The sequence below is a fragment of the Capricornis sumatraensis genome, chromosome 16 (genome assembly GCF_032405125.1).
Source record: "Capricornis sumatraensis isolate serow.1 chromosome 16, serow.2, whole genome shotgun sequence".
Classification (NCBI taxonomy): Eukaryota; Metazoa; Chordata; class Mammalia; order Artiodactyla; family Bovidae; genus Capricornis; species Capricornis sumatraensis.
The window spans coordinates 63,949,264-63,962,600 of record NC_091084.1 but is presented as its reverse complement, the minus strand read 5'-3'; the positions used below and the strand labels follow the sequence as shown (position 1 = coordinate 63,962,600).

Below are 13,337 nucleotides of genomic sequence, written 5' to 3'. Positions count from 1 at the left end.
CTTTGTGATTATAATATTACATATATCTGTACACATAAAATATGTAACTTTAGTGTTTTTAAGTTGTGACCGAAAAGGTGAAAATATCTTAAGGTTACCATGAGTTTTTTAAAAGTGAATTTTATAGCCCATTGAGTTATTTTGGGTTTATATTGAAGAAATTGAAAGGTAATTTGCAAAATGAGGAAATATATAAAGTTTATTTATAAGTATACAAATAGAATGAGGAATATATAAAGTTTGGTTTTGGGTTTTGAATCTTTTTCTTTAGAATTTACTTATATGAACTAATTGTTCATTGATTTCCTTATAGAGACTTTTCAAGTCAGTCTCTATAAGGAAACAAGAAAGGAAAAAATGAGCAGCTTTGCTTTATTAGTAAGTATAGTTGTAGAAAGTTGAGTGTAAATGTTATTTTAAAGTTATTTCTATTTTAAGTGCCTTAAGGGTCTTTTAAGTAGACTTTTAGACCACACACATATAGACACACACACAATACACACACATGCTCATAATTATGTATGTGCTGTTTTCCTCTAATCTTAATTTTCAAAGATTAAATTTGTTTAAAATATGTATATATTTAGAAAGCAGTGAATCCTGACATCATTTTCTTGTGAACAGTCTTTGCATTTATTATTAAAATTGTGTGAAAGAGAAAACAAGTTGACACAATTCACAGAGTTAAAAAGAACAAAAACACTATATACTCAGTGATTTCTTAGTCATAATCTTTATTATGGTACCATCTGGTGGCTCAGATGGTAAAGAATCTGCCTGCATTGTTGGAGACCTGGGTTCGATCCTGGGCTGGGAAGATCCCCTGGAGAAGAGAATGGAAACCCACTTCAGTATTCTTGCCTGGAGAATTCCATGGACAGAGGAACCTGGTGGGCTACAGTCATGGGGTCACAAAGAGTTGAACACAGCTGAGCAACTAACACACACACGTATGTAATGTTATAACAGCACCATCACTATAGTTGTATTATTCTTTATAATGTATAATTCTTAAGTTTCTCAGGCAGGTGTTACCAATCTGCTTTTTGTTGTTGCTTCCCAAAGAATTTAAACTGTTGACAGTCATGCAGTTAGTGGCAAACTGCCCTCTTCATCTCAAAACTAAATCAAGGTAGCCAACTAGGTTCATATGTGAACAGTCCTACAGGGTCCTATATGAGCCAGTGAGCTATAGATGCCTACTGTGGTTTGAAAGACTTTATAGCATTTATCATGGCCATTGAATAAACTAATTGTATTTGAAAATCAGAAGTTGTGTCATGCAGAACAAATGAAACTGCGTTTTAATTCAACTTTGGCTTCAAGCAAAGAATGTTGGAATAGGGTATATCACAAACTAATGTGTATACAGCTCTGTGTATGTAGAGAATACCTATGAACTCACTTTAATCTTTGCTGCATTTTTTTTTTTTTTTTGGCTGCACTATGCGGCATGCAGGATCGTAGTTCCCCAACCAGGGATCAAACTTGTGCCCTCTACAGTGGAAGTGCAGAGTCCTAGCCCCTGGACTACCAGGGAATTACCCTTTGCTGCATTCTTAATTATCAGGATTAGTTAACCTTTGCAGGCATTGACAGTATTAATGTCTGATTATATGTAGTGGACAGTATGCTCATAAAGACTATATGAAAATTGATCTGACTTATAGATTGAGAGAATTCCTTAAATTGAAAAAAATGTTTTTAGACCAATCTTTAGTGAAATTGTATTGGGTTGCTATACATTTCCTGAAAGGAGTGTAATTCTCTCAGTTCAGTTCAGTCGATCAGTCATGTCTGACTCTTTGCGACCCCATGGACTGCAGCACGCTAGACCTCCCTGTCCATCACCAACTCCTGGAGCTTACCCAAACTCATATTCGCGATGCCACAAACTCACATCCGTGATGCCATCCAACCATCTTATCCTCTGTTGTCCCCTTCTTCTCCCACCTTCAATCTTTCCCAGCATCAGGGTCTTTTCCAGTGAGTTGGTCCTTCACATTAAGTGGCCAGAGTAGTGGAGTTTCAGCTTCAACATCAGTCCTTCCAGTGAATATTTAGGACTGATTTCCTTTAGGATGGACTGGTTGGATCTCCTTGTAGTCCAAGGGACTCTCAAGAGTCTTCTCCAACACCACAGTTCAAAGGCATCAATTCTTTAGCACTCAGCTTTCTTTATAATCCAACTCTCACATCCATATATGACTACTGGAACAATCATAACTTTGACTAGATGGACCTCTTAGAGAATTAAGTGGTATTTTAGAGGAACAGAATATGGGTCATCATTTTTCATTGTTTAGTTATTGATAATAGTGACTACCTAGGTAAGCATAAGTGGAAAAGGGCATAGCAACCCATTCCAGTATTCTTGCCTGGGAAATCCTATGGACAGAGGAGCCTGGCAGGCTACAGTCCATGGGATCGCAAAGAGTCAGACACTACTGAAGTGACTGAACAGGTAAGCATACGATCTCAGGAGTAAGTGTACTTGTCAATTTGTTTGAATTTATGACCCTGCATGCTTTATTCAAATGACTTAAGTACTGAATTTGAAAAGCCCATAGAAGTACATGAAAAAAATTTAACTGATCTTTTAGAAACATTGCCAGCTTATCATTTTGCTTAAAATCATTAAAAAAAAAACTTTGTAAAGATGTTCAGCAGATTTGCCAAGTTAATATAGTTAGGTACAACTTAAATTATAACTATATTCCTTTAATATTAAGAGGGTTATTCTTATTCCAAATAAAAACTAATTATTCTATTGAAGGAACCTTTATCATTTAAGGAATAATAATAGCAAAACATTATACTGTACTTGTTATGTAACAGGCTCTTGTTTTAGTGCTCTGTATGTATTATTAATAATTTGTGTTATCTTCACAACTCTATGAGGGAGATGCTGTTATAATCTATTTTAAAGACAGGGTAGATTATTTTCCCAAGTCACATAGCAACTAAATTACAAAGGCAAGATTTAAACATAGGCAGACTATCTTTTGACCACTTTACTATACTGCCTGTTTTTTGGTATTAAGCAGTATTAAATGGCTCTGTTTAACTTATGCAAAAGGAAATTTAGCAGAGACACAATCAGAGAGTCAGGAATAGTTTTGAAAATGAACAGGGACTAGCTTAATACCAGAGTTTGTGAAGCAGGATGTAGGAACCCAGAACAGAGGTCTCATATCAGTCTGGATAGGGTCACCAATGAACTTCTTTAGTTTTATGGTCTCTTTTGCTCACAATTGAAATTCCAATAAAGTAGAAATCAGTTGGTTTATTTGGGGTAATATGCCCTACACTTTACTAGGGAGGTATAGGACCCTGTGAATTTTAGTCCTACCAGATTGTAATGAAGAAGTATTTCAAATAAATACTTGAAATTGTGTTACTTTTGTGTAAAGGAAATAAACACTGGCTAGGTAAATCTAACAAATTGTCAGTGTTGGAACTGTATGAGATAACAGTTCACTCAGAAAGTAATTACTGAGTACTTGTTGATGGGCCTACATTGTTCTTTGTTTTTCATCTCTCAATAGAAAGGAAAGCATGTGGCAGAAATGAATGAAAGTTACAAAGCCAATCAATGATTCTGCTAATGCCAAAATAAAAAACTTTTAAAGAGTGTTACTGATTCTGTTAACATAATATTTCTTTTAAAAACTTTAAGTCATTTTTCTAAGTATGGAAAGACAGGCTCCTTTAGTTGAAAGCAGTGAAGGCCCACGTTATATTATATTGATACATAGGGTCCAGTTTTTACCAACTATGTCTCCCAGCTTAAGTTAACTTTCTGCTATATTATATTGTCTCCCTGTCACTAATAGATATTGTTTTTATGATTCCATTTTTAACACAGTGAGAAGGTGCTGTATTTAAAATTAATTTCAAAAAAATTATCTGAGTTTTGATAATGCATATTATGATTATGCCAGCAAATTTAGAGAAAAATTTATTTCCTAAATTGTCAAACGTATTGCTTTAATAATATTCGCCTCACTTTGCTTAGTGCTGTACTGGACTAATAAACTTTTCTAGAAACAACCAACTGATTTTTTAAAAATATTATAAACAAGGGAAATAAAATTTTAAGTGACTATTTTGTTATAGAAAAAAAATGCTTTAATTTTACCTAGATTTAGAAATACCTGTTAACTAACATTTTCTCTCTAGGGACTTTTTCATGATATATTTATGTTAATAAGAATAGTTATTAAAATGATTAATTTCTATATATGTCTAATAAATGTGTGTATATATGTATGTATGTCTTATATATGTAGAAAATTTAAAATAACTCTTCAAAATAGGAACAGAAAGTCCAGTTACATCTTCTGGCTAAAGAAGATCATCAGAAGCAACTGAATGAAATTGAGAAATACTATAATATAATAACAGGTCAATTTGGATTGGTAAAAGAGAATCATGAAAAGTTAGAACAAAATGGTAGGTTCCATCTTACTTAAACTTACATATTTGATAGAAAATGTTTAAATGGACTTATTTATAATGAATAAATTGAATTTATTTGATACTGATAATAGTAAATGGAAGTTTAATTAACGTTATTAAATTCAGCAATAACTAAATATATATTTCATTGAGGTCATTTTCCTTGTCCATGTTAATAGTATTTCCTTAAAATGTACATTGAAATAACGTTTTCCTAAGTGTCTTTCATGTTACAGTACAGGAAGCAATACAGTTAAACAAAAGACTTTTGGCTTTAAATAAAAAGCAAGAATCTGAGATACACAGTTTAAAGAAGGTATGACTGATAAAATTTTTTGTATTATATAAAAATTGACCTAACATAATTAGTTTTATAAAATAATATCAGAAAAGTTGGATAGTTTCATTTGTAGAAAGATAAAGAAAATGTTTTAAATACAGATTTATAAACTTTGAGTTAAGATTTCAATAAGTGTAATGAATGAATTTGTTCTAACCCATTCAAAATACTGTTTCTTTGACTCATGACTAGTGGCAAACATTTTTATGGTGACATGTATTATCAATAAGCATTTGCTATATGTTAATCTCATTAGCACCATTCATTCATTCAATATTTGAGTAGCTCTATGTGCCAGGTACTATATGGCACTGAGGATACAGATATGAAGAAAATAAACATGTTCCTGCTTTGTTGAGTTATAGTCCAATGGAGGAGTTATATATAAAACAGTCACACAGATAAAATAATTTAAAATTGTTGTAACTGTTATGAAGAAAAATAAAGGATGTGATGATATTTTCATAGGTGACTTTATTACACTGGAGGTAAAGTGGCGGGGAAGGGAAGAGATTAATAGTTCAGGCAAAGGAACGGCAAAAGCCTTGATAAGGGGAAGAGTTTAGTATATTTAAGGAACTAGAAAAAGTCTGATATGGCTGGAGCACTTTGAGTGAAGGAGTGCATTGGATATTTATTGGTTGCTTACTGAGCATCAATATCCCGTTTGTCCTTCCTAAACTTACACAGATTCTTGTTTTGATGCCTCCAACTTGAGAGAGGAACCCTAAATTGGCAGAAAGCCATAAACATATTTCATTACTCTAGCCACAGTCATTGGTTCAGGAATAGGTAAATGACCTTAGCCAGTGGTTATAAACCAGGAAGAATATAACCCCTACTGGGGCCAGCAGTCATAGAATCATGAGAAGCTAAAAAGGAGCAACCTGAAGATATGGATGCCAGATTTCTGTGATGTGAAGAAACTTGTTCTTTGATGACATTTATGAGTTCCTGAATGGATCAACCCTATATTTGCCCTGCCTCTAGACTTTCAGTTTTGTGAGCCAATGAGTCCCTGTTATTTTTTTAAACCAGTTTCATTAGGACTAGTTTAATTTTCCATTATTTGCAACTAAAAATATCTCCTCTGATACAAGGGGAGAATGGTATGAGAGGAAAGAGAAGTTAGGCAAGTCCTTTTTCTTTTTACTGAGCATGACCTCTTATTTCCTTCTCCTAATCTTTTCAAAGCCCTAAATGGAATAATACCACTTTGGACCACCTCCTTATCCCTGAGAGAATTAAGTACCTGTCTTTACTGACACTCAGAAAATCCTTTGGCGCAATCACTAAGTGACATTTAAATGTCTGTGATTTTCTGAAGTTTGAATATGATGTACCTGGGTTTAATTTTTTGGTCACATTGTCTTCTTGGTGTTCTCTGAGTTTCTTGCATTGTGGTTTGGTGTGTGACATTAATTTGGGGAAAGTCAATCATCAGTATTTCAAATATTGCTTCTTTTCCTTGTTTTCTTCTCCTTCTGGTATTCCCATTATGCATGTGTTATCATTTGCCTATGTGACCCTCAACTGATGGATGTTCTCTTATGCCTTTTTCAGTCTTTTTATTTTTATTTTTCAGTTTGGGGATTTCTGTTGTCATATCCTCAAGCTGAGAGGTTATTTACTCAGCCATGTCCAATCTACTATTGAGACCAACAAAGGCATTCTTCATTTCTATTGCAGTGTTTTTGATCTGAAGCACTTCTTTTTGATTCTTTAGAATTTACATCCTCTCTTTACATTAACCATCTATTTTCTCAAGTTCTGTCTGTTTTTTCTATTGAAGCTTTTAGCATATTAATCATAGTTAAAAAAAATTCCAAGTCTAATAGTTTTAAATTCCTGCAGTATCTGACTCTGGATTTGAAGCTTGTTTAGTCTCTGCAAACTTTGTTTTTTGCCTTTACTAAAAGGCATGTCTTCTTTGTTGGAAGACAGACATGATATACTGGGTGAAAGGAATTGCAGTTAATAGGCCTGTAGTAATATAAAGGTGGGGAGACAGGTGTCCTATGATCAGATGGCCCTGTTGCCCTTGGATTGTGAATTTCACCAGTGCTTCTCAGTCCCTGCCCACCCACCTCATATTGTACAGGATGGTTGGAGAGTTGGATATTACTCTTCCCTCAGGTAGTTTATATTCAGGTCAAATAGTTTCTCATAAAGGCAGGACTTGTTGATAAGAACAGAATGAGTTGGTATATTTCAGAATGGTTCCTTTTCCTCCTGCTTCTAGCAGGATGAGTTTTTCACTGATATTCACTGTGAGAGGACCTTGAGATAAAATGTCACAAAAGTTTGAGGGCCCCCATGAGTGTGTCCTGCTGAATTTTTTAACTCCCAGAATTGTCTACTGTAAGCCTCCAGGAATTAGTCAATTACAGTTCAGTTTTTCCTACCTTGGCATTGGTGCCTGTGAAGGTTTCTGTTTATGATTTTCTATAATCACCTCTCCGTTCCTCTGATTTTTGAGGCAGCAGTTTGTCTTATGACCTCATTTGTTTAGCAGATGTAAGAGGAGTTGCTGATTTTCAGTTTGCTCAGCTTTTTATGTGTGGTAGAATCAAATGGAAACTTGTAACTAAGCTTCTTACATGCTGGAGAGAAACTGGAAAACTTTTAAACTGTAATTTTACCAAAATTAAAAATATAAAGATAATTTTTTTTATAGAGACACAGGCTTAAGTTTTGAGAATGTTTGTGCTACCAGATGAATGACATATACTTTAGTGCATAATTCAAGAAATCAGGAAATTTTACTGCTTTATCTTTTAGTATCATTTCAAAGAAAGCAGGACCACTTGGCCTAAAGATTAATGTGACTTCTAAATGCTAAGCAAATATTACAAAGACCATTAATATTTGTAACACTATTGTATCTAGTCTTGTTCTTATATATAAAAAAAGTGAAAGTGTTAGTCTCTCAGTCGTGTCCGATTCTTTGCCATCCCATGGATTATAGTCTGCCAGGCTCCTCTTCCATGGAATTCTCCAGGCAAGACTACTGGAGTGGGTAGCCATTCCCTTCTCCAGAAGATCTTCCTGACTTGATTGTATAACTGCCCATAAATTGGTTTCATATTCCCTGGACTTTTATCCAGGGACCAGAAGTAAGATCATAGGAGTAGCCCAGTACAGAATGTTAGAATGGTAATAAGCATGTGTCTCTAGCCCTTAAAAGTCTTATGTCTATCCAACAAACTACCTAAGAGGACAATTTATATGTAAAGAATATTTCTTTTCAGTCACATTTAAGAATACTAAAGATGGCTCTTTTAATATAGGAAAAAAAAAGCTGTAATTTGAAAATTTTGTCTTGTCATTTCAAATCAGAATTGTTAAATGGACCGTTCATTTTTTTATATGCTAAAATACTCTGATTCTTTCTTTTCCTTTTTTAAATTAATTTATTTTTTAATTGAAGGATAATTGCTTTACAGAATGTTGTTGTTTTCTGTCAAACCTCAGCATGAATCTGCCACAGGTATACATATATCCCCTCCCTTTTGAACCTTCCTCCCTGGGCCGTTCCATTTTTATCAATACAAACTTTGAATGGAAATATAAACAATACTGACTGAATAGTTGTGAATAAGCACATTTTTAGTGATATTGCTTTAGTTTATTTTTTTGTTTGACACTGTTACTGTTGTCCTAAATGATTAAATCATTAATTTGGTAATTATATTAAAAGAGTCATATGTGCCTCTATTCAATTAGTATTTGCATTATATGAAAATATTATACCTCATAAAGTTCTCTACTAATTTATGTATTTTTCGTTAAATGAGAACAAATATTTCATTGTAACGTTATTGTTTGTTATTTAGTCACTCAGTTGTGTCCAACTCTTTGCGACCCTATGGACTGTAGCCCACCAGGCTCCTCTGTCCGTGGGATTCTCCAGGCAAGAGTACTGGAGTGGGTTGCCATTTCCTTCTAGACTATTGTATTTCTAATGAATAGTTTAAGACCGACCTATAAAAGGAGTGGAGGTCTATGTAAATCCATGGAGAGTTTCCCGTGCTGGATTTATGTGAAAAGAGTAAAGAATGTCTGTATACATGAGTAGAATAGTGCTGCTCCTGAGCACACTTGCCCCCTTTTCCCAGATCTTGCCACCTTGTTCAGGGCTGCCTAAGTATACTGATGTGTCATGTGACAGTGGCCTGTGTCACTGTAGAAAGCATTAAGTCGGTAATCATGCTGCTAAATAGTTCTTGAAAGAGAGATTTGATAGAAGGATAAAGTGGGAATGTTATTACTTTTGAGAGTTCCATATTCAAATAGCTGAAAGGATAAGAATTTATTAATGTATTTTAACAGATAGTTTTTAATATTTCAGACATCCTGGGTATAAGAATTTTGTGTTTCTTAGTGTAGTCTTGATTTTTAACTTTAATAAAACTTTTTTCTGTTTTTCTTCTTTAGAGGCTAATCAAGCCTAGTATTAAAAACATTTTTTTAGATTACTCATTTAAAACTTTTAATCCTTAATTTTTCCAGAGTTAATTTTTATTTTTCTTTTATGCTGTTGTTTGATTTTGTCCAGGACAGTTATTGGTTTGTGATAAGGTGGAATTCTTTTTTTGTGTGTGGAGCAAAGTTAAACAGACCGAACTTAGTTGTTAGATAAAACTAAGTATTACAGTTCCGAATGCTGGGTTCACCGTTATGGCAGTCATGAAGGATTCCTGATACTATCTGTGTGCTGCATTCATAACCTCTGCTGTTTGTCTGAGTAAACGTCAGAGCACTCAAGGAGATAGTGATATTTAACAGACTACTTCATACCAGAAGAGGAGGGGTAAAGGAGAAAAGGGCATGATATTTATGACTCTAGGAACTATAAGTTGTAATTTAATGAGATCAAAGCATGTGCTGTTTATTTGCTGCACTAACAGCTTTGAATAAAATGGGTAGAAAACAGACAATGTACTAAAAGTTCAGGACATTTAAAAGCTATAAGGGCTATAAAATCAAAAGCATATTTTCAGTGGAAAATCATTTCTTAAAGATTTCTGATTTTAATTTAATATGCTTTTAAGATTAAGTAATTATAAGAAAAAAACAAAGACATAAGAAATGATGAGTTTCTACTTTCGTCAGTTGCATACTGGATTTTTTTCTCCTTCCCTCTCCCTTCCCACTTCCCTATTGTTTCATAATAATTATTATAAAAGAATTGATATATTTCAGAGTATCTTCTATAAAACTTCGCTGATTACAACAGTTAATGATTTCAGTTGCTGAAAAATGTAGAAAGACATAGAAGTTTGTTCCACTTTGTAACCTTGACAGAAGAAAAACTTCTAGAAAACCAACCAATATAATTTCCAGAATTGTAAGATACTATATCTGAATATAAGTTTTAGCCATATATCTTAGTTTAATTATATTTTTGTCAATAAGTCTTTGTATGTTAGGAATGAGTCTTTAGAACAGAACATTAGTATAAAACAAGCCATCTAATTAATTTCTAAGTTGTTTACTTCATATAGGTGTATCTTGCTCTAAGAAAACCCAATATAAAAAATTAAAGAAAAATGGTTGCAAGTTTTCTTTTTAAAAATCATTTTAGTGCACAAAAAAAGCAGCTTGAAAGCAAAGATTTAGAACATCATGTGTAAATAAAAATGTACATTATTTTAAACCTAATATCACTGTGTCTTTTAAAAAATCAATTTAGCATATAAGACTTTTTTTTATTAATTGGGTGGTGTTTGACTAAATTCCAAGTAACAACACAAATATTAGTCATATTTAGATTAAAATTTTGAGGTCTTCTAACAGATGCTTTCCCTTAGTCTCTAAAAGTTTTAAAAAGTTTAATTAATTGCTGAATTGACTGTCTTTATTTTTGTATTCTTTAGTACCTATAGTCAATTTAACTGTTAACTCATGTTTTTGAATATTTATCCAGGATGGATATATTAAAAGCAATAAATTCTTTTATTCAATAAGTTGGTTGAGTCAAAGACCATTTAGCTTATGAACTAGAATAATGTTTTTTTATATTGTCTTAATTGTTTTCTAGAATATACTTGGATCTGAATTTATAATGTAGAATTAACCCATATTAGTCTCACAAGTTTAGAGTTGTTAATTAAGTCAGTTAAGGTTCTGGCCCCAAATATGTTCTTCTAAAGTTAACATAATGCCAGTGACTCACCAACTACTAAGCTTTATTTTTTATTATTGGTAAGGAACTTGTAGTAATCTGTAGTAATCTGCTCACATTCAAATGAGGAGCATCTGTCTGTCACATGGTTGTCTACAGGGTTGTGGTTATTTCCTTGATTAGAATAAGCCATCTGGTTCAGTGATTAAACCCTTAGCATTATACTTTCCTGTATACTATATAATTAGCACTATACTATACATACCATTTTCTATGCAGTTTTACAAATTGGCTATGAACTACTATCGTGCCACTAACTACTATCTGTTTGGCTGACATTGACTGTTCTCACCAAGTATTTTATTTATTTTTTATTGCCATTTGCTTTATCCTGAATAAATCACCTTTGATTTCATCAAATCTTATTTTAGGCTAAGATGAGTCACATTTATTTCATATCATGTTCATCATTCTTTTCTTCTTATGTTCATTAAAACTTTTTAGTACCTCTTAGATCCCTGAATGTATTAAGGTGCTATGGGATAAGTATGAAACGTGGTACCTTTCCTCGAGGTAGTTAATTCCTACTACCATTAGGATTTCAGACCACTTTATTTTAAAAGTAGAGAAAATAATCATAGAACCCCTTGAATTCACCTTGGTGGTGGTTTAGTCTCTAAATTGTGTCTGACTCTTGGGACCCCAAGCACTGTAACCTGCCAAGCTCCTCTGTCCATGGGATTTCCTGGGCAAGAAAACTGGAGTGGGTTTCCATTTCCTTCTCCAGGGGATCTTCCCAACCCAGGGATTGAACCTGTGTCTCTTATGTCTCCTGCACTGGCAGGCAGATTCTTTACCACTGAGCCACCTGGGAAGCCCCTTATAACAAATATAAAATAATGTATGGAAAGACACTTCAGAAAGTTTATCATGCTGTAGAAGTTTATGGGATTATTGTTACATGCAAGTGAAATTAGGTTAAAATTAAGGCAAATTTTGATGGATTTGGTTTTTCTGCACCAAAACTATAAAGGGTTATTTGTGTTGACTTTCAAGACAACTGAAACATAGCTTCATCTGATAAACTTTTTTCAGGATAGGAAAGTATGAAATTTCTTCCAACTTATTAATTGCTTTTTCTCCCTTCATGCTTGAATTATATTCTGTTTCTTCAATGACTAATTCTCTTCTTCATATCTTCTATTTGTCTTCTTCATATCATGTCTAAATTTCATGGAATCATAGAGATCATCTGGTTTATTGGTTTTTAATCTTTCTTTGAATTGTAGAACCTTCCATTAAAGATTTGGAGGGTCAGTATTAAAACAAAGTAGAACTATTTGTGCTTGAAGGGAGAATTAAAAGAACGGAGCCATGCATGTTGACTCTTTCTTCTCTATCAGCAGCTATGGAGGGGGGGCCATGAAACCTCTAGGACTTCTTGGAGCACAATTTAAAAACCACTAACTGGATCCAACAGTTAGGTGAATTACTCAATTACAAATAGCATGTAAAAAAGTGTCTCTGTTTATCCTCACTTTGTACCATATACTGTTTGTAGTCAATAATATTCTAAACAACCTATGAATTTTATAATGTTAGTTAGTTGAAATTCTTCACGTAGTAGGTGTTGTGATAATTCCTCACTGTCCAGTGTGTCTCATATGATCAGTCTGTCTTTAAGCTAATTAATATCATCTCTAATCTTCCTGCCAGTATTTGGTTCAGGAATGAGCATGTAATCTAATTCTGGCCTGGGGGAGGTGGTTCAAAGAAAAAATATCCTTACTCTTTAGCAGGCGCTCCACGAAGAGACTATGCAGTGAGTTGCTATGCAATTCCTAAATTACCTCTTGCTACAGAATAAATTTTCTTATCATTTAATGGTTTAAGTATGGTTTTCTGATAGGTATAACCCAAGCATCCTGATACTAATTCATGTTTTTCATTAGAGAATATTGTATTTTATACAAAATGATATTTAAAATACAAAATCTATTGATTTTAATTATTTGTGATACATTAAGGGTCTTTGGGTACAAGTAAATTCTTCTGGCTCCCTAATTGTCCTATTTTTCTCCCCAGTTCATCCAAAGCTCTGTCATAACATCTTTCTTTTTTTCAATTAGCTCATCCTCCTTAATCCAATCATTCACTTTATGTAGATGACTTCATATCTATATTTCCAGCCCACATTTCTTTTAATCTGCAATTCTATATTTTCAGCTGCCTGCAGGTCATCTCCTTTTATGACTTACTGTAGTTTCAGGGTCACCCAGCCTTTGATTCTTCATTCTTCCCATCCTTCCTCCTCTGACCCTGCCCCCCCGCCCCTGCTAAAAAAAATTTATACAACTCTCCTTTCAAAGGAAACCATCTTGCTGCCTATAAAGGTAACTCATCACTGAT

At 33.5% G+C, this 13,337-nt stretch overlaps 1 protein-coding gene across 1 annotated transcript in view; it reads left to right on the top strand.

The window, feature by feature from the left end:
• The window catches only part of CCDC73 (coiled-coil domain containing 73), a 110,220-nt gene that overhangs the window by 50,708 nt on the left and 46,175 nt on the right, over positions 1-13,337 (top strand). The window contains exons 7-8 of the mRNA XM_068988257.1: positions 4,320-4,455; positions 4,698-4,777. Of these exons, the coding sequence (XP_068844358.1) occupies positions 4,320-4,455; positions 4,698-4,777 (216 nt within the window). The remainder of the gene's footprint in view (positions 1-4,319; positions 4,456-4,697; positions 4,778-13,337) is intronic.